At 39.6% G+C, this 26,086-nt stretch overlaps 1 protein-coding gene across 1 annotated transcript; it reads left to right on the top strand.

Annotated features, from left to right (window-relative positions):
• Positions 1–415: 415 nt before the first annotated feature.
• Positions 416–25,174, top strand: cotl1 (coactosin-like F-actin binding protein 1). Its single transcript, XM_072279886.1, has 4 exons — positions 416–743; positions 827–909; positions 2,525–2,682; positions 24,691–25,174. Exons 1-4 carry the CDS (start codon positions 667–669, stop codon positions 24,799–24,801), a joined length of 429 nt encoding a protein of 142 aa, XP_072135987.1. The 5' UTR covers positions 416–666; the 3' UTR covers positions 24,802–25,174.
• The last annotated feature ends 912 nt before the right edge of the window (positions 25,175–26,086 follow it).

Here is a 26,086-nt window from a genome sequence, read left to right as displayed (position 1 = left end):
CCAGGAATCTGTAACCTAGCATTTAATATCCCATAAATCGTCGCAAAAGTACTGTATTATCTGTCAAGCCATTAGGATTACCCCTAAAGAGGCGATATAGAGACAATACATAATGACAGATCTTCTCTTCAAATTGAACGGGGCATTAAATGGTCGCTGGCATCAATAGAATTATAAATACGAGAAACCATATTTGGAGCAGAATTAAACAAAATGCCGAAAAATACAGTGGAAAAAATAATTATCCTACAGCCTTAACATCTTAACGCACAGCACCACCTCACAACTGAACGGTTCTCCCTGCTGAATTCCTACAGGGGGAGACAATCCTTTTCCGCGGTCACTTCGGAGATCAGCCTTTCAAAAGCGAAGATCACGACAGACGGAAATACGACATCAACACGCCCAAAGCCGGTAAAAAAGCGGCTGAAATGCATCCGCTAAGGCTGCCTGCATTTATCTGCAGCTTCAGAGTGGGTGCTTCCTAACGTATGCTTGCGGCTTGCTATTAGGAACTGTGGAAGCTGCCGTAAGCCGACCTCGAATAAAACCCCACTCAACGGTCGTGCCGCAGACCGTTATTAATTTTGCCTCCGTTAGTCCATTGATTGTCGGATCGGGGATTTATTGCGCATACTTTCGCCAGCCGATTTACCTATCGCTCAAATGGCCACGAAGATTGATAAAGAGGCATGCAGAGAGTCTTATAACATGGTCCGGGATGACAACACCGATGTGAATTGGTTAGTTTCACTTACAAATTTGCAAGTATATCATTCACATCTACTGTATATCTATCTAGAGTGTTTCTTTCTCTTTCTTTCAGGGTTGTTTTTAAATACGATGGGAACACTATTGTTCCTGATTCAAAAGGCACGTCGTACGATGAATTTAAACTTCAATGCACAAGTAAGGTTTGGGGCTTTTTATGACTGTAAGCGTTTTTGTTCCTTTGGTTGATGTGTCGAGCACCTACTGAGTGAGAACGTAGTTCACCCTCTTATTTACCTTAAGCCACAGAAACCCTACCTAGATCGTCTCATCATCTGAAGGCTCCCCATGAGGAACTACCCTGTAGAAATGGCCCCATAGTTAAACCTGAAATTATCTCCTGATTTTCGGGACATTATTTCGGACAAGAGGAAACTGGATGAATTGAAATGCAGCAATTTAATTTAGCTGTATTTCGTGTTACAATCGGGGTGTGTGGGTGTGTGTGTGGGGGGGGGGAGGGGGAGGGGAGTGTATAATGAGAACGGGAAGTAATTGATTTGGGTTGATCTGAGACCGTACAGCGATTGACGAACGGTACTTCAAAGCTCACTGACCCAAGAAACCGTTTGGAGACTGTAAATGATTAATTTTAGTAAATCACCCAAATACTTTCAATTGCCAAGTTGAACAGAACTTCTACAATACAAAGGCAAAAGTTTAGTTTAATTAGAATGTAGATTGGTGGCTGGATTTTATTCCTTGGTTACCGATTGAAAAGTAACCTTTTTAACGGTGTGGTACCTATTTGTTACTGACATTTATTATGTTTGCCATTTCTATTCGCTCGTATTTAAAGATTGTAAACTCAAAATATCAGCCATTATACTTTGCCATAGTCATAATAGATAACTAGTTAATGTAAACCCATTCCAAAGAGCGCTAGATTTCACACTCGCGATTCCCCACGGAATAATTGGCTATCAATCTGAAATAGTTCTTAGACATAACAGACGTTAGGCAAAATTTAATCATCACCATGGGCAACTTGGAGATTTTTTGCTTGAAGAAGATGGATGGGTATAATTTAATAACAAGTTCACTTTTGTCTCAAAGCGGCGTATTTTTTTTCAAAGCAGAGACGCAAGAAATCTTGATTTTAAAAATTCATTCAGATATTTGAAAAGTCACAGTTTGTTAAATCGCCATTAACTATTTTATTAGACGAATAGATTTAGTGCAAGATTGAGATTTTTTTTGTTTTTCCTTGCTTTACATGGCTTTCCTTGTGTTCCATTCGTTATTGTTGGGTGGGGCGAAAAAGGGCGAGGTTCCGGCAAATGCACTATAACGGGACACGATGAATGCCTTTTGCCTCTCGGCGTGTTCTCTCGATCTTCTGGGAATTCATTAAAATGCTCGGAGCTCGACCAGAGTTTGAGCTTGGATGTTATGTACCCCACGCCACTGGAACACAATACTTTGCTCCATTTTAAATTAAATATTTTTCGGTGTGTGTTTACGTACCACCTGATTTTTTCCCCCATTATTTGAAAGTTGTATGCGGCACTCTAATGTAGGTTAGATCCGAAGTTTGATTATTAGTTCAAATGGCTGTCTCCTTGAGGTAGAAATAACTGGAGATCTTGAACAGTCAGCTGCATAGTTGGCATCTATAGAGATCTTTGGGTGCGACCAAGGTCTACATCTTAATTGTTAACGTATTTGTTATTTTGCAGCTGCTCACTGAACAGTTTGCATGCTTAGATGCATAGTTATCCTGGTTGTAATTTATTGCCATTCTGGCTGGCAGATGACCGCATAGTATATGGGTTTCATCGGATCATCACTGGCGATGCCATGAGTAAACGTGCTAAGTTTGCTCTGATTACCTGGATTGGCGATGAAGTCACTGTACTGCAGAGAGCTAAAGTCAGCACTGATAAAAGTTTGGTAAAGGAAGTAGTACAGGTAAGTTTTAAACTTGTTTTTGAAACCTTATCAATTCTTACAATTGCAGTCATTGTCTAAGTTATTCATCCGCCATTCAATAGGTGGCGTGGCTTCTACTGGTTTTAAATATTGTTGCTAACTTTGTTTTTAATCATTGCATATTCATTAGCAACATTGAGAGATGGAAGCAGCACAAATAAAATTAAAGCCGTACATCTATTAAAATTATTCTGATAGTATAATGACCAGTACGTGATGTTTTCAATGAAAAACAGGGAAAAAAATCTGTAAATGCTAGTAATCTGAGACAAATAATGAAAATTGGAGAAACATTCAGCAAGTAAGGCAGCAACTGTAGGGGGAGAGAGGGAGGGGTAAATTTGTTTCATGCTAAAAGACCTTTCAAGATTAAGATAATTAGAGACCAAGCATTTCAAGTTGTTGAAAAAGCATCACAGAAATGCCCTTCACTCCTTATGAAACTTCAAGCTGGTTAGATTCCTAATAGTCTTGGAAAAGTTGAAGAGAACAAAACAAATGTCAGTGATATACTTTGTAATTTGAATGGTTTTGCTTTCCTAGTACTGATGAAAGTTTTTTTGACATGAAGCATTGGTTTCACATGTCAGGCAGCATCTGTGGAAAGAAAAAAAACAAGTCTGTACCCATTTTGTCCTTGTTGTTTATGGCACAATTTTGTAAACAACTGTGATGCCCTGTCAGTGAAATTGACTGCATTTCACTCTTGGCCTATGGTTATTTTAGTTGCTGTGGTATGAGTGTGGGAGGCCATGCTCTGTTCTCTGTTATAATGTGTGACCTGCATGCTTGATGGCAAACTGGTAGAGTTGGTGCTCCCTTGCAGCTCTCTCTTCATAGGTTCAAACATGACTTCCACTGTTTGTGTGGGGTTTGTATATTCTTCCTGCAACTGCATTGGTTTTCTCCTATATCACAAAGATGTGTAAATTGGTCACTGTAAATTGCCCTAAGTATGCACAGAATGGGTGAAATGTAGGGGGACCATATGGAACTGTGGGGAAAATGAGTTTGGAGAAAAATATTTAACAACATTCATAGATTTAATGGATGAAAATGGCTCCCATGATGTGAAAAAATGTTTAAAATCTAAAATGTGCATAAAAATATTAAATATTAATTTTCTGTTCCATTGTTAATATTGACATCACTGTCAGCTTTGGGAGTTAAAAAAATAATAAACTGGTATGTATAAGAGAACAGAGGTTTCCATTAGCAGTGTCTCCTGTGATTCAAAACCTGTTCCCTTGTTGGAAAGCATGCATCGGGAATGCTAATGAATATACAGTTTCCAGGCTTTGCACTATAATTAGAATTGTTGTTGCCATGTCTGCCATCACACTTGGGTCAAGCACACGGATGGTACAAGAGCTGATAACAGCCTGGTGTAAAAGTTCCTTGTAATCAGAATGTATTTCTTGCATTGGTTATCTGAAATGTGTACCCATTTGTATCCAGATGCAGTCATACATGAATAACGCACTTTCTATCTTGATTCTGAAATTGGGTCAAGAAGTTGAACTTGTGATGCGGTGAAACACCTGTGCAAGGTTAAGCCCAAGCACGTTCTGGATAGAGAACAGTTAATTGATCAAGTTCAAGGGTAGTAATATGGAGTGCAAGTCTCTCAAACAACTTAATATGCATACTAATTTCTTGTGGCCTTTTAAATAATTGTTTAATTTTAAACAAATGAAGGCATAAGAAGAAAATATGCAATATGATCATTTCTTTATCTGGTACAAATAAGTAACATTCTTGAATCTATTTGAGACATTCAGAATACAGTCCATTCAAGCACTCTTGTGAGAAATTAAAGCCATTGATTTGGTTTAATGCAATAAAGCTTTTTAATGAGTTGCTGTTAAAGTTCAGCTTGGTTAATCTTCAAATCTTTATGTTGCAGATGGTCTGCAACTCCATTCAGCCATGATATACAGCAGACTAATTGGGCTGAATGGCCTAATTCTGCACCTATACCCTGCGGCCTTAATTTTGTATAAATAAAGAAGGTCTTATCTACTGCCAAGACCTCCCCATGGACAACACAAAATCTTTTCAAGGAGATGCTTGGGCGTTTTGCACCACATCTACATTATTACCTTTCTTCCCCAAATGGTCTCCCCTTTTTTAAAATCTGAGCAGGAGTGAAAAAGTATTTGAGGATGCGCTTTGCCATCTCTCCCAAATTCCTCCCTACAGGAACCCAGGTTTCTTGTGGGTGACTCTTTCTTTAGATTGTGAGTGGACAGATGTAAAATGGATGAAAATAAGGAGAAGATGATGCTTTTGTCATTTTTCTAATTTGTCATAGATGGGAGCGAAATTAGAGCATTCATCCCATCAAGTCTGTTCCGCCATTCAATCATGGCTGATTTGTTATCCCTCTCATCCATGTTCTTTGCAATTTACAACAATGTTTGGGTGGTGATAGCAACGATTGCCATTTCCCACTGGTCCCATTGTCAAGGAAGTTTTCAGACTTTAGTCTTCAGTTAATTTGCAGCAGAATATAAAAAATGCTAAAGACTTTGTTTGACAAATAATCATATTTGCAGAAAAGTCATACAGCTAAACTATCAATCAAGTGTAAAACTGTTCAAGTATGCCTTGCTTAAAAGCCAGGTCAAAATATGGCCAGTTACCAACCCATAACTTAATCATATGATCTAATTACACATTGTTCTGTTCTATTTGCAACTTCTTGGATAATGAAGAAGGCATAGAAACATAGAAAACCTGCAGTACAATACAGGCCCTTTGGCCCACAAAGTTGTACAGAACATGTCCTTACCTTAGTAATTACTAGGGTTACCTATAGCCCTCTAGTTTTCTAAGCTCCATGTACCCATCCAAAAGTCTCTCAAAAGACCCGATCATGTTCGCCTCCACCACTGTTGCCGGCAGCCCATTCCACGCACTCACCACTCTCTGCATAAAAAAAACTTGCCGCTGACATCTCTGTACTTACTCCCAAGCACCATAAACCTGTGCCCTCTTGTGGCAGCCATTTCAGCCTAGGGAAAAAGCCTCTGACTATCCACACGATTAATGCCTCTCATCATCTTATACAACTCTATTAGGTGACCTCTCATCCTCCGCCGCTCCAAGGAGAAAAGGCAGAGTTCACTCAACCTGTTTTCATAAGGCATGCTCCCCAGTCCAGGCAACATCCTTGTAAATCTCCTCTGCACCCTTTCTATGGCTTCCACATCCTTCCTGTAGTGAGACGACCAGAACTGAGCACAGTATTCCAAGTGGGGTCTGACCAGGGTCTGATATAGCTGCAACATTACCTCTCGGCTCTTAAATTCAATTCCACGATTGATGAAGGCCGATACATCGTATGCCATCTTAACCACAGAGTCAACCTGCGCAGCTGCTTTGAGCGTCCTATGGACTCAGACCCCAAGGTCCCTCTGATCCTCCACACTACCAAGAGTCTTACCATTAATACTATATTCTGCCATCATATTTGACCTACCAAAATGAAGCACTTCACACTTATCTGGGTTGAACTCCATTTGCCATTTCTCAGCCCAGTTTTGCATCCTATTAATGTTCTGCTGTAACCGCTGACAGCCCTCCACACTATCCACAACACCCCCAACCTTTGTGTCATCAGCAAACTTACTAAACTTACAGATTTGCCTACATATACTAGAGCATGGATAATTATTGGGATTGTGGCATTAAGTGGTAAGTAAAATTTGTCCCAGGTAGCGAAGTTTTCCAATAGAGATTCCAATCATTACTTTCTTGGTATGAACGATGCTGAATTCCTCACCAAGATCCTGACCAGGAACTAGACTAGGCTAGTCATAAAAATACTTGGCACGGTACTTCAAAGATATTGTAGGGCAATCAACCCTAACCATTTACACTAGATCTATGTGATACAAAGAATGTGATGGAGTACCTATAACAAAAAAGGTTCTGCAAATGCTTGAAATCCAGAGCAATGTACAAAATGCTGGAGGAACATAGTGGGTCAGTGAACTATCTAAACTTGTCTGTATGAATACAGCTCCAACAAAAAATTCTGATTTGACGGTTCACGTCGTCTTGACGCTTTCATTTCCTTCACGTTGGAACCATAGAATACTGGGGCATACTCTTTGCATGAGGCAGTGCTGCATCTCACCAAGATTGGTTCAACATCATGACCTAGTTTCACGTCTTTGTCTGAGAGAAGAGATTAGAGTCTTGGAACTACTTACCTAACACAAGTGTGGAAATACTTTCATTGCAATTATGGAACTGGAAGTGCTAGTGATGGCTTCATTCATGAAAGAATGAACATTGGTGTTACTAGAAAGTTCTTGAATGTAGCAATCAACTTAGCTTGGCTTCTGATAAAGGAGAAAAAGATTTCCCAATGGTATTTGTGCATTTTTATACTTGAGGGTAGCATTCCACATGAGGTGAATTCTATTTATTGGGATGGTGGAGGGATGTCCTGCATTCTAGATGGCATGAAGACCATCTTCGTGAGTTTCATAACAAGAACTTTAAGTTTGTCAATCTTGCCAGGCCTTTCACAGGAACTTGACATCAAGTCTGATAGAACATATTGACCCTAAATTTTAAGGTAGCACTTTCATTACGGAAAGATATGTAAATAATAGTGTGATGTAGAATGAGAATTCCACAGTTTCTGGTCTTGGGAGGCAGGGCTACCAGTGTGGAATGGCTAGTTTGGGATGTTCACGAGAAGCAGAAGTGGCTGGAAGATGCCATTTGGGGGGAGAAAAGAATTAATAACAATTTAAAAATGGAACTTGAGGTCACAAGCACAGGCTGGGTAGAGGGGAAAGTTGATGAGACTTGCTGTTAGGGTGCAGTATTTGAGGTGTCCTCAAATTTCAGGAAATTAGGATCAAGCAAGCAAGGTGTGTATTAGGATACTTGAGTTTAAGGTAAAAGCACATGTGCTTTTTCATCAGCAGATTAAATGAGATGGAGTTGAGAACTGGCTGGAAAATACAGCTGTCTTGGCATAAACTTGTAGCCAGAAGCTTGGGTTAGATTTCACACCCAGAAATGCAAACAATTTCAGATGACTCCAGGGAAGAGGATGAATTCTGCGAAGAATGAAGACTTTTGGATTTTGGCTTCCCAGTATTTAAATGGAGACTACTTCTGCTCAGTTTGCACTGGTTATAGGAAATATAATTTTATTTTTTCAATCTAGTCAATAAGATAAAGTGCGAGTTGTGAGGGAGAGGTGTGAGCCCTTGGTGCTCTTATTGAAGTTGTTTTCTTAAAGATGTTGCCAAAGAGCATCTTGAAATTGAGAAATAGTTCCATTATCTCTGTTTACCACCACTTGCTTGTGGCCTGGCCATTCCAAAGCTGTTTTATGTAAGTCAGACTGCAGATTTGCACAGGGTTAGTTTTGCTTTTCATTGTTCTTGATCTGCCTTTCTGTGATGAGTGTCACATTTTTGGGATAGGAAATCCAAAGCAGATTCATTTATTACATTCTCAAGCATCTGTGCATATTTTGTGATATTGGTGTTTGAGTTAGCTACCATTTTATGCTTTCTCCAGGGTGAAAGTTGAGCCTAGAGATGAGAAGTTTGGAATTAGCATTTTAATCTGATGCCCTTGATGTACTGTGTTTATGTTCAATACTCAATCTCATTTGACAGATCTCATACTGACAAATAGTTTTTTTCCAGGCTCCGTCCTTCTACTTCACAAAATTGATGATGTGGAGCTTGTTGCCTTAAGCTTGAAACATCATTTGGATAAAGGCTGGTACAGATGTTGCCTCCAGTGAAACAACCTTGATATTTCTGCTAGTTGTGATGTTATGCCTTGAATGAAAATGCACGATTGTACTGCGGCGTGGAGCATAGAATAGTACAGCCCAGCAACAAGCTCTTTGGCCCATGTGCTGAACTAAATCATAATAGCAGGGCATTATACGCTGCTTCTGAAGTTTATTCCATTCCCTTCAAATTTATACCTAGAAATCCATTGCTTAATTTTCCCATTGGTATTTGTTAACTGTATGTTGTAACATTAATTTCAAAATTAGGTGCCTGGCTTTGATTGGCTTTGGGACATTGAGCATTCACCCCCTTGTAACTTCACAATTACAGAGATGTATGCGTATCTAATGATACCTAAACCATTGAGACCATTGAAAACTTAGAAAGTTTTCAGTTCTTTTAATGTTGTTAGGATGGAGAATTTTCTTATAGTGAAGGAAAGGCCATCCGTCAACTATACCCATTTCCTGTTTAAACCCCCTAATGTATTTGGATCTGTTATGCTTGTCAGGTTATATACTGAAAAGTAATTAAATATTTGTATAATCTAATGCATTTTGTCTGTTCAAGATTTTTTTAAGGCCAGCAACATAAATACATTATTATAAAATTAATTAACTCTATCTTTTATAATCAATGTTTGCAGATCTTTACTAGCAACTCTACTGCAGTGAGATTACTTTTGATGTTGGGCATGCAGCTCAAACACTTGCTGGGAATGTTCATTTATTTCTTTAGACACTAAGAGGAATAGGCCTTTCCAGCCCTTTGAGCTGAGCAGCCCAGCAACGCCCCCAGTTTAACCTTGGCCTAATCATGGGACAATTGACAAAGTCCTATTAACCATATGTCTTGGACGTGGGAGAAAACTCAAACACCCAGAGAAACCCCATGCATTCCACAGGGAGGACATACGGACTCCTTACAGGTGATATTGGAATCAAACTCTGAGGTCCAGCGTACCAAGCTGTAATCCATTAGGCTTGCGAGACCATGGATCTGCCCCTGGAAAGTCTTCACTCTCCAGGGCACAGGCCTGGGCAAGGTTGTATGGAAGACCAGCAGTTGCCCATGCTTCAAGTCTTCCCTCTCCACGAGACCAATGTTGTCCAAGGGAAGGGCATGAGGACCCATACAGCTTGGCACCAGTGTTGTCATAGAGCAATGTGTGATTAAGTGCCTTGCTCAAGGACACAACACGTTCTCTCGGCTGGGGCTCGAACTCAGGACCTTCAGGTAGCTAGTCCAAAGCCCTAACCACTTGGCCACGTGCTAACCACAATGCTACCATGGTGCCTAAACTCTCGCCAATGAGAACCAGGGCAAATGATAGCTTGTTCTTAGTGAATTAATAGTGATTGCTAATTCACATTTGGTGAGTATTGGCTTTATTGCCTTACCAACTGAAGAAATATCCAAGAAGTGTGAACATTAATAATTCCATTCAACTGATGGAAGAAAATATATTAAAATCTGTTCTTAATTTAAAATTTAAAGGTCTGGTGAATAGAGAAAGTTTTAAAACCATCTGTTTCATTAAGGTTTGTGAAAGCTATAGATATCCTTAAGGCAAGAATAATGTAAGATTGCTGGCTGGCTGGTCATATAGAAAGAGAAATGGACTTTATGAAAACATAAAATTCTATAAAATAGATAATTAGTAATCTAAAGAGGAGCACGATGCAATATTTGGGGGAAACGAAAGCTGTTATCAGCAAAACCCTGATGGAAGCTGAAGAAAACAATTACAGCATTATTAAGCCATGGTTAAGAGTAAATGGAGCACAAATGTGGTATTGGACCATGGAGAGATTCCCAAGATATCAGTTTCTCCTCTCAAGGCAAAACTCGATTGCAAAACTGTATTAATTATTAACAAAGCAGTTGAACATGCGATTATCCTTAAAATAGATGGGACTGTTGGCCCAGATGAGAACTGCCCAAGAGTTTTCAAATAAATGGGACAGTGCTTGTGTGTGCTCTATACACTTAATGGCTTAAGATCTCAGATGATTGGAAGGAAGTTAAAATGTCCCAGTTTGGAAGGAGAAAATGAGATAGGGCTAGGTAACTATAACCAGTTTAGTTTTACTTCATTAGGGCTATCTGAGTTGCTTTATTATGAGAGATGGCCTATAATGTCGGCCCATGTAAAGTAATTCCACGTAAGCTAGTCATTTAAGTTGAAGTTCTTTGCTTGCAGTTGAGTGCAATCTTTTGGGAAGTTTCAGTGCAGATGTTACACTGAAAATAGAATCTTGTGAAATTAAAGAATTTAGTTTGTGAAATAAATATTGGTGAATACTCAGAAGCTGAAAATTTGTGATAGATTTTTTTTAATCTGCAGGGAAATTTGTTAGTACCAGTGTCCTATAGGAATCTATATTGACCCTTTTGTACTCTTATTACCTTTAATAGCCTTGGCATTGGTGATGGGGATATAGCTTCTATCCAGTAGGGTGTACCTTCAGTAATGTTGCCCAACATTTGTTAGATTGTGCATATTACCCCATTGATTGCTATGAGAATTGTAACGCTATAAATTAGGAGTGAACAGGGAAGATAAGTTGTTTTTTTAAAATTAGTATGCTTTGTCATATTCTTTAATTTTATTTTTGACATAAATTATGTGATATTCATAAAGACTTGATAACCATTAAAGATCACAGAGCTGGTAAAGTTGGAGGCTTGTCCTTTGCTATCTGTTAAAGCCTTCAGCTGAAGGCAGAACATCTAACATTCAGACTTGGATGTAGTCAGACTTCTAGAGATCACTGGTGATGCAAGGGTTGAACAACAGTAGACGTTTGGTGGCTCTTTTGTCAGAGGATGTTGTTCCAGTGGAAGAACTTTCCATTTGCAATGCTGAATGGTATAATTATGAGTGAGACCAAGGGACAAGAGTCTACAGATGTTGGAATCTGGAGCAACACGAAGTGCTGAAGATTGAGATTAATCTGGATGATTGAGATTAGCCTTATTTGTAATTGGCTTAGAGATCACTTTGTATGCTGAATTAGAGTTGTTGTGGTTTCTTGGTTTAATTTCCCTTGTGATTGGATGGTTTTTAAAATGTAGTTAGAATCATAGACGTAGAATAACAAGAGTATAGGCCCAACTAGTTCATGCTGAGTACAGTTAGTCTTATTTTCCTGCCTTTGAACATAGACCATAGAACAGTATAGCCAAGGAAAGGGTCCTTTGGCTAATGATGTTGTGCTGAACCAAATAAATTACTGATCACGTGGCCAACTAAACTCGTCCCCTCTGCCTACACAATGTCCATATCCTTCCATTTTCCTCACATTCATGTGCCGAACTAAATGTCTCTTAAAAGTCACTAATGTATCTACCTCTACCACCACCCCAGGCAGTGCATTCCAGGTGTCCACCACTCTCTGTGTAAAGAACTTGCTCCTCACATAGCTCACTTTAAATGCATGCATGTTGGTTTTAGATATTTCAACCCTGGGGGAAAAATGCTGTCTGTCTACTCTGCCTCTGTCTCTGCCTCTCATAATCCTGTAAGCTCCATCAGATCTCCCCTCAACCTCTGTCACTTCAGAGAAAACAACCCAGGTTTTTCCAAGTTTTTGTTACAACACATGCCCTGTAATCCAGGCAACATCTTGGTAACACTCTTTTGCACCGTCTCCAAAGCCTTCCTAGAATGGGGCGACGAGAACTGTGTGCAATACTCCAGATACAGCCTAACTAGAGTTCTATAAAGCTGCAACATAACTTCCTGACTTTTGAACTTAATGCCTCAACTAATAAAGGCAAATATGCCATATGACTTCTTAACCACCCTATTAACCTGTGTAGCTATGAGCTTGGACCACAAGATCCCTCTGCTGCTCAACACTGTTAAGGGTCTTGCCCTTAACAGTGAACTTTCTCTTTACATTTGATCTACCATTTCACATTTTGCTGGCTTAAACCCCTTTTTCCATTTCTTCGCCCATGCCTGCAGCTGATCTATGTCCCACGTATTCTTTGCCAGTCTTCTATGCTATCCACAACACAACCAATCTTCATGTCATCTGCAAACTTACTCACCCACTCATCAACATTTTCATCCAGGTCATTTATATATGTCAGAAACAGCAGAGATCCCAGTACAGATCGCTGTGGGACACCACTAATGACAGTCCTCTGGCTAAAATAAGTCCCATCGATCACTACCCTCTGTCTTCTATGGGTGAGCCAGTTCTGAATCCAACTAGCCATTTCACTGTGGATCCCATGCATCGTAATCTTCTGGATCAGTCTCCCATGAGGGACCTTGTCAAACATCTTACTAAAACCCATGTAGACAGCATTCACAGCTCTACCTTCATCAATTGCCCTCCCCACCTCATCGAAAAACTCAATCCAGATAGTAAGCCACAACTTGCCCCACAAAAAACCATGCTGGCTTTCCCTAATTATGCTATGGTCTTCCAAATGCTCATTAATCCTATTCCTAAGAATTATCTCTAGTAACTTCACCATTGATGTAAGATTCACGGCTCTATAGTTTCCAGGATTATCCCTGGTTCCCTTATTGTATAATTGAACAACATTAGCTGCTCACAGTCCCCTGGGAGGACACAAAAATATTGCTCAAGATCACAACAGTCTTTTTTCTTGCCTCTGTCAATAACCTGGGGTATATCCCATCAAGCCCATCCACTTCGATGCTCTTAAGTCATCCAACTCTACTTCCCACATTACATCAAAATCCCCATATATATTTATACTCTAGAAACTGAGCTCCCTAGCTTCCATGTCCTTCTCCTTGGTAAATACTGATGTAAATATTCATTAAGAACCTCACCCACTTCGTTTGCATCCAAGCAAATGTTCCCCCCGCCCTCCAATCCTTGAGTAGTCCTACCTTCTTAGTAATTCTCTTGGTCCTGATGTATGTATAGAATGTTTTTAGATTTTATGGCCCTTCCTGGCTTTTCTAATATGCTTGTTCATCTCTGACTTTATTTTTATAATCCTCAATGTTTCTGTTTGATTTTTAGCTCCTGAAGATTTGCATGCTTTTCCATTTTCTTTTTGAATAAATACATTGCCTCCCTTGACATCCAAGGTTCTCTTGCGCTGCTTTTCCTGTCTTTCTGAATGGAACATACCCATCTGTATTCTGTGCACTTGGTCTTTACACACTCTCTACATGTCAGAATGTGTACCTGCCCAAAAACTGTGTTTCCCAACTAACTCTTTAGTTCCTGCCTAATGCTTTCATAATTTGCATTGCTCCAATTTAAATTTCTCCCACAAGGTCCATTGTTATCCTTATCTATAGCCACTTTAAAACTGGGGAACAGTGACCACAATTCCTTAACTGCTCACCCACTGAAAGATTGGTCACCTGGCTAAGCTCATCACCCAACACCAGATCCAGTATAACTCTCTTCTTGTTGGGATTATCTATATATTCATTTAAGAAGTCCTCCTAGATGCACCTAACAAGTTCTGTTCCAACTAAATCCTTTATTAAGAAGATTCCAGTTTATATGAGGGAATTTGTAGACCCCATGATACCAACCCTATTGTTTTAACACCTTAATCTGCCTGCATATCTGTTCCTCAGTGTCCCATGCCTATTGAGGAGGCCTGCAGTACAATTCCATCAATGTGATTGCGCCCTTCCTATATTTAGTTCTACCCATATAAACTCAGTGGACTGCCTCCATTATGTCCCCGCTGGGTGTAGCCGTGATATTGTCTCTGATTAGTAGTGCAACTTCACCATCCCCCCTCCCCCTACCACCACCTTTTGCCTCTCTCTATCTTTTCGAAAACATAGTAATCCTGAAACATTAAGTACCCATTCCTGTCCCTCTCTCAACCAAGTCTCTGAAATGGTCCATGTACTGATGTCCATGTATATCATAGTTCCATGTACTGATCCATGCTCTAAATTAATCACTGTTACCCATAATACTCATAGCATTAAAATACACACACTTCAAAGTATCTGTCCCATCGTATCCATTACTTTTCTCTTGGCTGTTTTTATTGACCTTGACCTTCTCTGCATCCTATCATTTTCTGACCTGATGCTTTGGTTCCCATCCCCTGCCAAACTAGTTTAAGTCCTTCCAAGTAGCTCTAGTGAACCTTCTGGCCAGGATATTGGTTTCCCTCCAGATCAGGTGCAACCTGTCCCTCTTGTTTGTTCAGGTCACCACTGTCCCAGAAGAGGTTCCAATGATTCAAGAACCCTGCCCCCTGCACTAGTTCCTCAGCCACTCAGTCATCTGTACTATTATCCTATTCCTGCCCTGACTAGCGTGTGGCACTGGGAGTAATCCAGTGATTACTATCTTGGAGGTCCTGTTCTTCAGCCTCTTTCCTAACTCCCTTTACTCCCTATGTGGGACTTCTCCAGTTCTACCTATGTCATTGGTGCTAATGTGTACTAGGACCTCTGGCTGCTTCCCCTGCCCCTCTGACTGATCCTGGACCCTAAAACCTGGGAGGCACACATCATCCTGTCCTAACATTAATGGCCACAGAATCTCCTGTCTGTCCCCCTAACTATTGAGTCTCCTATCACTCCCACTCTTGATGACTTTGCCCTTCCCTGCTGAGTCTCAGAGCCTGTCATTGGCTTGGTTGCTGCTGATGTACCCTGATATATCATCTCCACCCCAGCAGTATCCTAAGAGGTATACTTGTTGCTGGAGAATGGCCACAGCAACCCTATATGGAGAGTAAACAGTCAGTGTAGAGTTCCACTGTGGTCACCCAAGTAGTCACCTATCTACTGTCTGAAGCCTGCGCTCTGGGTGTATGAGGTTTTAAGTCTCCCGGATGGTTCATTACATCTAGCTCCAGTTCCTTGACCTTGGCAGTCAGGAGCTGAACTTGGGTACTTTTCATGCGGATGTCATCAACAGGCAGCCTGTTAGGTGCCCTGAAATCCCACATCCCACCAAAGGAGCATTCTGCCACCTTAACCATCCTGCCTACACTGAACTATGGATTTACGGACAAAAAAAAAGCTTACCAGTTCTTTTGAGTTTCATGCTCACCTATGTCAATTGTGCAGCCACCCCTCACTGAGATGTTGTACCTTTGGCTCAAAATTCTCAAACCCAAGATTCTAATTTATTCTCACACCTCTTGCTTTTAGTTTTTAGTTCCTTTTCTTGGGGTAATGATGTCTTTGCTATAACAGGGCAACCAAAATGATTCATGGTTCTCCAATGTGGTCTCACTAATGTCTTGTACAGCTACAACATATTGTCCTAACTCCTATACTCTGATTGGAGGCCAGCATACTGAATGCTTTCTTCACCATTGTCTACCTCTGATGCTACTTTCAGCAAAGTATGTAGTTGCACTCCTATGTTTCTCTGTTACATGACACTTCCCAGAGCCTGACCATTCACTGTAGGAGTCCCTTTATCTCACCAAAATGCAACAGTGTACACTTAATCTGAATTAAAAGCCATTTGCTAATCCTCAACCCTCTTAACCTAGCTGATCAAAATCTTCCTGTAATTTTTGATACACTACCAATTAGATATTTTAATGTAACGAAGTGTGGTAAGGGTAGTCTCAGAACTTTTCAATTATAGTACTGTGCAAAAGTCTTGAGCAAGTATATATAGCTAAGGTGCCTAAGACTTTTGCACAGTACTGTATATTATATCTTTCCAGTTACCAAATAACACTTGATACTACTGAGCTAATACAAAGCTAAGTAATTTATTTCTGTTTCCAACCTTCTTCCTATTTTAACCAATATACAGTACTGTATATAAGTCCTAGATGCCCTAGCTATACATATGTCCTGAAGTCATTTGCACAGTGTATACATAGCTATTTTGTTCACCCATTGCTTTCACCCCATCAGCCTCCACATCTAATACATTGCTACTTTCACTAAAAGGATCCTAAGACTAGCCATATTTTCCCCTCACATGTCTATCGGCCCACCACAGAAATCCCTCCTTGACCTTGGCACTACAGTCTTACAGCTACAGGGAGGTATAATACTTGCCCTTGCATTTTCTTCCCACCACCAACCAGGGACATAGCCAGCCCTTTCTGAGTAATGTAAAGGTTCAGTTGTACCTCCCCCACCTCGTCCACTGCATTCGGAGCTCCTGATGTGGCCAACTCAAGATCAGTGAGACTGTCTTGCAGAACATCTGCAGTGACCAACCTGAGCTCCCATTTGTATCCTGTTTCAACTCCCTTTCACACTCTCATACCGACTTGTCCATCTTCTGCCTTCTCCACTGCCAGAGTGAAATTTAATGGAAACAACACCTCAATCCTCCTGGGTAGTCCATAACCCAATGGAAGGAAGAATGAATTTTCCAATTTCATGCATGACTTGCTTCCTGTATTCCCATTTTCTTTCTCTCCATGCTTATTACCCCCCAGCAGCTGCCTCCATCTGTCTATCATCCCACTGCTCTTCCTCAATTCACCAATCAAATCGGAGTTCTTTCCCTCTTGACTCTACCCTGATGCATGGTCATAGCTCAGAACTTTAATAATTCCTTTTCCATCACAGATACCAGTTGACTTACTGAGTTTTTTTTTACAGATAGGGTAAATCTACAGCTGCCTTGAAAGATACTTAATTTTAAATATTACTCTTTTAATTCTGCACATGCAATCAATGCTAACCAGGGTTTCCCTAACAAATTACCAATGTTCTGAATCCTCTTTATAATCCAAGAAAATCAGTCGCAATTTGATTGACATGAGCCAGTTTCATTGTACTATCTTTATACTTCTGGCTTGCTTCAAGAACTTCAACTCTCTACTATAGAAATGCTTTGTTTCTCCATTATTGCAAACAAGTGCTTTGAAAAACGTAAGCTTACAGTATAAGCATTCTGAACAAATTGTGAATGAATCTTAATCTGATATCCTGATGTTTGGATATAAAAGATTTGGCAGAAGGAAAACGTTTTAGTTACACATAGCCGTTACATGTTGGTTTGCAACCTTTGGTAACATTGTCAGATTGCAAGGCAGTTTCTGTTTGTGAAGACAAGTTCAAAATTTTCAGTTCCCAACCTGTTTGAATCTTACAGCACAAACAGAAGGTTCACACAACACCTTGGGATATAATTTTGGTCAACTTTGAAATGCAGTCATCAAGAAATGCTGAGCTCATAGTGATCCAGGGTTGTATTCTACTACTCTTGGTAATGGATCTGTGGGTACTTAGATGGATGTGAATGGTTTCAATTTCAGTCGATGTACTGTACACTTATGATCAAGGTTGGATGTTTAGAGCTAGCCTTGCAACATTGGTTTTACCTCCATTTGACGCTTATTTACATGATTAAATATTCAAAATCTGCTTGAACATTATTTGCTCTTGCCATTCTTAATGGACAGATGGGATGTGCCCCCAAGTGTAGCTGCATGTTTTGACAATTCCTAACGATGAGTAATTGCTAGGTTTGCAAGCCTGAAGGGCGATTGAAAGGCCGAAAGAGGAAATTGGGCCTGTGTCACCTTTTTGGAATTCATTGCATAGTGCACAAGGATGACGGTGATAGGAGAAAGTTTACAGTTGGCTGTAAATACTGGTTTATACAACAGCTGAGGAACTTCAGGGAATGTTCACTCTAAAGAACATAGAACGTTACAGCACAGTACATGTCCTTCAGCCCACAATGGTGTGCCAACCTTTTAACCTACCCTAAAATTAATCTAACCATCCCATACCTACATATATAACCCTACATTTTTTTTCTATCATCCCGTATGCCTATCTAAGAACTTAAGTGCCCCTAATGCTACCTGCTTGTCCCACCACTCTGGCAGGGCATTGCACGCACCCACCACTCTGTGTTTAAAAATGTCAACTTGCCTCTATCATCTCCCTATGCTTTCCTCCAGTCACCTTAAAATTATGCCTCCTTGTGTTAGCCATTTCCACCCTGGGAAAGAGCCTCTGGCTAGCCACTCAATCTACACCTTGTAAACCTCTAACAGGTCACTTCTCATCCTCCTCTCCAAAGAGAAAAGCCTAAGCTCGATCAATTTCATAAGATATGCCCTCTCGATCATAAGAAATAGTACTAGAATTATGTTATTTGGCCCATTGAGTTTGCTCAATCATTCTGTCATCACCAATCCAAGCAGCATCCTGGGAAGTCTTTTCTACACCCTCTCCAAAGTTTCCACATCCTTCCTATGATGAGGTGACCAGAAACTGAACACAATATTTCAAATATGGTCTAAGTAGGGTTTTATAGAACTGCAACATTACTTCGTGGCTCTAGAACTCAATCCCCTAACTAATGAAGGCCAACACACCAAACACCTCATTAAGAACCCTTTTAACTTGTGCACCAACTTTGAGGAATCTATGGAGCTAAGAATCCTGCCATTAACCCTGTATTCTGCCTTCAAATTTGACCTTGCAAAATGAATCTCTTCACACTTTTCTGGGTTGAACTCCATCTCAGACTTCTCAGCTGAGCTCTGCATCCGGTCAATATCCCGTCAACCTCCCGTCAACCTACAATAACCTTCCACACAATTTACAACTCCAACAAGATTTAGGAAAATCTTGATTTTCAAGGTTTCTGAAGGTTACCAATTGATTTTTTTTTTTGAGTTAGTTTTGCTCAAGATCCAGATAGCTTCAACTCAAGCTTGAAGAAAAGAAACTGGATGACTAAGATTTAATGACTTCCCTCAGTGATTAATGTGTAGTGTGTTCATTTGGCGGGAGGGGGGTGGAATGGGAGAAGAGGAAAATGTCAACATAAAAACTGCAGGCTTGCTTCTGATCCTGAGTTGTTCACGACCTAAATACAGGTGATGTTCTCTCCCATACTCTTGCAGCTGGTGTTTCATGGTGCAGCTACTTCTAATGGTGGCATCTGCTCATTTGCTTTTTTAAAACAAAATTCTACCAGCAGGCTTGTGTTGTATTGCAGACATTTATCACTCAGTGGTTTAGATTTTGCAGTCACTGGAAAATGTTGCTCAATATTCACTGACACTGAGCTGCAGAGCCAAGATATGGAATCAACCATGATCTCACTGAGTGGTGAAATCATCTGTGAAAAGCCTACTTTCAGCTTCAGATTCTTGTTTTGAAAGACAGTAGTGCTGAGGGTAATGTGATTATTATAGACTTTGGGGGCATATAATGTGGATGAGATAACAAATAAGAAATGAAGGGAGAGAAAATGCAAATGCAGAGCAAATTATTCAAATTATTTAATGGTTAAAGAATTGCAGCATGATGCTATGCAGAGGGATTTGAGAGTGCTTGTGCATACATCACAAAAGGTTGATTTGCAGGTGCAGCAGGCTATCAAGAAGATGAATGTTGGCCTTCATCGTTAGTGGGATTGAATTTAAGAGTAGGGAGGTTATGCTGCAACTGTACAGGGTACTGGTGAGGCTGTGCCTGGAGTACTGCATGCAGTTCTGGTCTCCTTACTTGAGGAAGAATATACTGCTTTGTAGATCTGATAGAAACATATAAAACATATAAAATTATGAAAGGGATAGATAAGATGGAGGCAAGGAAGTTATTTCCACTGGTAGATGAGACTAGAATTAGGGGACACAGCCTCAAGATTCAAGGGAGTAGATTTTTTTTAGATTAGATTATGAGGACACGCAGTCCTCTTTTATTGTCATTTAGTAATGCATGCATTAAGAAATGATACAATGTTCCTCCAGAATGATATCACAAAAACACGAGACAAACCAAGACTGAAAAACTGACAAAAACCACATAATTATAACATATAGTTACAACAGTGTAAAGCAATGCCGTAATTTGATAAAGAACAGACCATGGGGACGGTAAAAAAAAGTCTCAAAGTCTCTCGAAAGTCCCATCATCTCACGCAGACGGTAGAAGGAAGAGAAATTCTCTTCCTGCCATGAGCTTCCAGCGCTGCAAACTTGCCGATGCAGCACCCTGGAAGCACCCGACCACAACCGACTCTTGAGTCCGTCCGAAAACTTCGAGCCTCTGACCAGCCCTCCGACACCGAGCACCATCTCTGCCGAGCACTTCGACCCCGGCCCCGGCAACAAGCAATAGGCAAAGCTGAGGATTTGGGGCCTTCCCCTCTGGAGATTCTTGATCGCACAGTAGCAGCGGCAGGGAAGCAGGCATTTCAGAAGTTTCTCCATTTAGAGCGGAAATGAGGAGGAACTGCTTTTCCCAGAGTGGTGAATCTGTGGAATTCTCTGCCCAATGAGGTAGTGGAGACTACCTCAGTAAATATATTTAAGGCATTTAGGTTTTTTAATGGTGGAGCAGACTGGACAGGTGGCCTACTCCTGCTCCTATTTCTTATGTTCTTATGTTCAGAAGGTGACTGGTTAATCAGCACAAGGAAGAGTCCTACAGGAAAACAATTCTAATCTTTAAAAAAAATCTCCAACTAGTTAAACTTGAGAACAAGAGGCTTAACCACTCAGTAAAGAAATTACTTCCAATTGAATGGTGAAATCCTGACATGCTCTTGATTTTACATATTTGCCCCCACATTGGGTCCAGCCATCCATGTGGTGAAATTCTGGGTGACAATCATGCACATGATTGTGTTGGGAAAATTGGGATCAATATGCCTATTTATAAGACCATGAAATCTAATTTCTGTACCTGTTGGTAATTAGAAGCTAATATCACTTGGATCTTCAATCTAGTTAGATTGGAGTTATCTCGTTAAAATGTGATTACAGAAATCAGTTGGATTGGGGAAATTTGTCCATATTGGAAGCAAACAATTGACATTTTCTACCCAGTTTTGTTATGCATCAAGACTCAAGAATTGTATATTATCTTCTCTTAAGGCAGAGTCTTGTGTAATAATTAACCAGCATCCTGGTTGGTGTTCATATTTATTTGTTCATCTACTAAATATTACTGACATTTATTTTTTGACCCATAATTTCCACTGAGTTGAGACTATTAAGAGTTGACTCTACATATTGGTTTGGAGGCACTCACCAACTAGGCTGGGTAAAGCTGATAGTTTTCCTCTCTGAAGGACCAATTCTTTTGTTATGGCAATATAATGGCACGTGGTTATTGCAAGTGAGATTAGCTTTATTTCTAATTCCTTTTTTTATACTTACTTCTCACCAGTTGGGCTGGAATTTACATTTGGATCGATGATCCAAGATCTCCCGTGGCTACTTAAGTAACAAAAAACTAATCTGCTAGTGTAATTTTCAGTAATGTTTTGAGTGCTGACAAGGAAAAGCTTAAATGCCCATGACCTCCTCTACTGGTTGGAGGAGTAATAACTTGTAGTCCGTCTGGGTAGCCTCCAACCTGATGGCATGAACATTGATTTCTTGAACTTCCGGTAATTGCCCACCCCTCCCTTCACTATTCCCATTCCCCTCTCACCTTATCTCCTTACCTGCTATCACCTCACATTGGTGCTCCTTCCCCTTCCCTTTCTTCCATGGTTTTCTACCCTCTATTAGATTCCCCTTTTCCAGTCCTTTATTTCTTTCACCTATCAGCTTCCCAGCTCTAAATTCACCAGTCCCTCCTGGTTTCACCTGTTACTTACCGCTTTGTACTTTTTCTTCCCCTCCCTGCACCTTCTTACTCTGACTTCTCATTTTTCTTTCCCGTTCTGATGAAGGGTCTCTGCCCAGAATATCGACTGCTTACTCTTTCCCATAAATACTGCCTGGCGTGATGGGTTCAAACAACACATGTAAACTGCTGGAGGAAAAGTTTAAATGTTTATGTTAACGTGTGTGATGTGTTACATTAATGTGTATGATGTGTTGCAAGCTTTTCTGGTAGACTTCTGTGATGTCTTAAAAATGCACTACAATTCTCCATTGTTATTTAATCAATCCTGCACTTAGTGAGATTGATTACCCTCACAAAAACTGCAGAAGGACATGCAGAAAGACAATATCTTAGACATTTGGGATGGGTATTAAATATTAGCAATGGCATTGAAGCTTATATCCTGTGTGTAAATACTTTTAAAAAATATTAGTGCCACAGAAGTTGCTACTTCTAATTGCTATTCCAAGTTTTGTAATTTAATTGGAATAATGCAGTCTTTTTGGGGCTTGGAGTAAACAATGAAAGACACATCATTTTGTAAAGTAAATGACTATGCCAGAAATAAAACTAGTTTCTTGAATTTTGGTTGTGAACTGAGTATTGTGATGAGGGAAAATCCTGCAAACAGCTTTTGGGAACAATCTGTGTTCAGTGTGCAGAGTAAATTGGCATGAATGTCAAGCATCAGCTAACAAAATGCATCCATTCTAACACTTACAATACAACTTTTGTAAGCTGTAATAAATAGGTCTAAAAGCAGATGGCTTGAATTTATAAAGGCCTCAGCTTCACTAAGCGCAGAAAATGTATGCACTAAATGACTCTATTAGTATTTCACACCGAATTACCACTTGGGAGTGTTTTCTTAAAACACTGAACATTGATTTATAACTGCAAGCTTCTTGACAAAAGACATCTACGTGAAGTGGAAACACTTGTTTAGTCCACTCATTACAATATATTTGGGGAACATTATTTTAATGCAAATTGTTTTCAGTTGTATGTTGGGTTAAATTTGCCTTCACAATTACTCATGAGCATTTTGACTGCAGACCAACTTTGATTTGGTGCAGTGTAACATTGGATATACTGTAGAATCTTCAAACTGACATAATGAAGATCTTGCACGTTGTGTTCTACTTTGCATAGCAGTGAACTTTAATTTTGATTCCTACCTCACTGTAGCAGAGAATGAAATGGTCAATATTCCTACTTGATTTTAGTTACAAAGTGAGCTGTTGAAAATTGTACTATGGAAATCTTAACACTTGTCAAGTTATCAAATAATGATTTTGTATGTTGGAGATGCTTGTCTCATACAGAATGAAAAGACCACTGGATTATTATGAATGGGTGGGGGAGTGTATAAGCAGACACTATGATCATCATTTGTGTTACAGTGACAATTCAGAAGCTGGACTGGTATTTGGGGTGCACAAGTAGTTCATTATTTTCCCCATTTCATAACTTTAAGATTATAACTTTGTAGGTGTATGATTTTTTAACAAGTTGAATTGTTACTCTGGAATGGTCTACTATTACGGTATGACATTGACCTCTAAACGCTCCCCCCCCCCCCCCCAGAAACCAATGTATTGAGCACTTTAAATGAGCAACCACTATAGGTCTGACTTAAATGGTAGTACTCACCAGTGGAGAAATCTGCCAATGTTACTCAGGGGAATGAGGGGAATGTTGTTCCCGTGGTTTGCTAATTCATAATTTTACTGAGACATGTCAGGTTAGTTCACTTTTTATCAATCAATCTTTTGTAAGCTGAGCTATTTTCAAGCTTTTGTTTACTTAGAATGCTAGCAATAAAGTGCCTTGTTTAGTAATATTTTGTGAATTTAGCATATCCAAGTTTAAATCTTATACTACAATTAACTTTTTCTATCTTGAATGCTGCTTGGGAAAAATTAACCAATTTTTCAATGTTGTGTAATGATTTTTATTTCTGTTCATTTGCGCCTCACATTTCTGAATGCTGATATACCTGTGTAAAATGAGTTTTAAAAAGACATTTACTTTTACAATTAAGTGTGACAAACTGGATCTTTGAGGAGAAAGGAACTACTTCCTTACAAAGATATTCTATTAGAAATTGAAGAAAAGCATGGAAATAAACAGTGGTTGCTATGAGATTAAACAATATTATGGTACAAATCGGAGTGCAAGCTTTGTGCTGGAAAGGTAGAAGGACGGATGGTTCTGGATGACCTTACTTGGGAAATGTATAAAGAAACAATACAAGACAATCTTATTTTGAAGGTTACCGTTGAAGCCCGAGGGCTCCAGTGGAGCAATCACAATGCAACAAAACATTGCAGGTTGCTGAGCCTGTAACTACTGGCTGTAAGGAATGCTGTTACAGATAGTGACTGACTGAATGTCCATATTTTCCATGTTCATTCTTTTTGCTGTTTTCTGTTTGATATTATTGTATATTTTCAGAACTCTTGATCAATTTGGTTTAATTGCATCTAAAGAACCTTGAATTTTTTTTGGTTTATTTTGAGAATTTTGCTGTGCAATGATCTTTCAAGGATCAATTATAAATGCTTTAGTAATTTTCTTCTTGGATAGGCTGCAAGTGAAGTAAAATTTGTGCCATCAGCTGAAGTGACTCATACTTTTTTTTCTCTCTCGTAGAACTTTGCTAAGGAGTTTGTCATCTGTGACCCACATGAATTGGCTGAGGACTACATCAAACAAGAACTAGAGAAAACTGGAGGAGCTAATTATGATGCACAACTCAAATGAAATGGGAGCTAACTATCATCAGCTTTGCTAGGGTATGGAGAAAAAAAAATGAATGGCCACATAGCTGTACTTCCACCCACAGCAGCCCCAAGGAACTTGTACTCATTCAGCATCATGAATGCCCTCCTTAAATTAGTTCAGAGGTGCATGTAAGATCCCGCAGGCACAGTCAAAAGCTTATCATAAATTTTTGTTGTTTACGTTGTGGTTGACTTTCTTTCTTCCAAATGGTCCCAGGAGGAGAATTATGATTTTGTTTCAACTTTTATATGCAAGTTTCCCAAGGCTTTGTTCTGGAATAAAGGTTATGTAGTGGGTGTGGGTGACTGATAATGATAAAGCATTGTCAATAAATTTTTTTTCAAAAATAGAATTTGTATTTTGTTGTTTTTTTTTATCCAGAGCAAAGTTTGAACATTCATTTTCAATCATGGTGAGACTTGTGTAAGTAACTTGACAGTAGTTGCTGTAGCAGTTGTCACTGCTGGGATTGGGTTTCCTAGAACAGTACCTGGATCACGGTTCACTCGTGACCAGCCTATTTTGCTGAACTATCACGATGAGAATGTTACATGTCTCTAGCTGTTTCATTCAATAATGCAGCTGAAAAAATTGGTAGCATTCCAAGGGTTGCAAATTCACATTCCAGCCACTGATGTAATACCAAATGAAGATTGTGGAAATAGCCCAGCTATAGGATCTATAGGATAAAATATGCTGCAAGCAAGACTTTGTTTAGCTTTGGATTCATTCTAATAAATTCAGCTGAAAGATAGCCTTTCCAGTATTATGCCATTATTATCCTTGGTGATGTGATTATTCAATGAACGTTGTAAGTAAAATTACAGCTTTTCTTTTTCCCTGCTTTCATGCCAGTGGTGCTACAAATGAACTGTTTCGTTCTTCGTATAACAAATGTTGCATACTGACTGAAGAATAATTACAGCTTGGTTTTGATTTAAAGTTGGCAAATGGTGACACTGACAACGTCTGCAAGAGACTCTGTGGTTTTAATTACTTTACTACAAAAACTCTAGTCATGCAAGTGACAATTCACAGTTGCCTAGACAGAAAAGGCTAGAGGAAAGAAAATGCAGCCTACTCAGGCCTCGTGCAGACTGTGTTGCAACACCACTGTGTAGCAATAACAACCTTTATTTACAGAGCACATTTTAGCAAAATGTTGTTCCATAGGAAGCATGTTAATAATCTCTCTGGAACAGTAAGATCAAATGTTCTAAAGATTGGCCTGGTGAAGTGAGTTGTAAAAAAGAAGGGAAGGTTG

Source organism: Mobula birostris, chromosome 15 (assembly GCF_030028105.1).
Source record: "Mobula birostris isolate sMobBir1 chromosome 15, sMobBir1.hap1, whole genome shotgun sequence".
In the NCBI taxonomy this organism is placed as follows: Eukaryota; Metazoa; Chordata; class Chondrichthyes; order Myliobatiformes; family Myliobatidae; genus Mobula; species Mobula birostris.
This window is presented reverse-complemented; position numbering and strand designations above follow the sequence as displayed.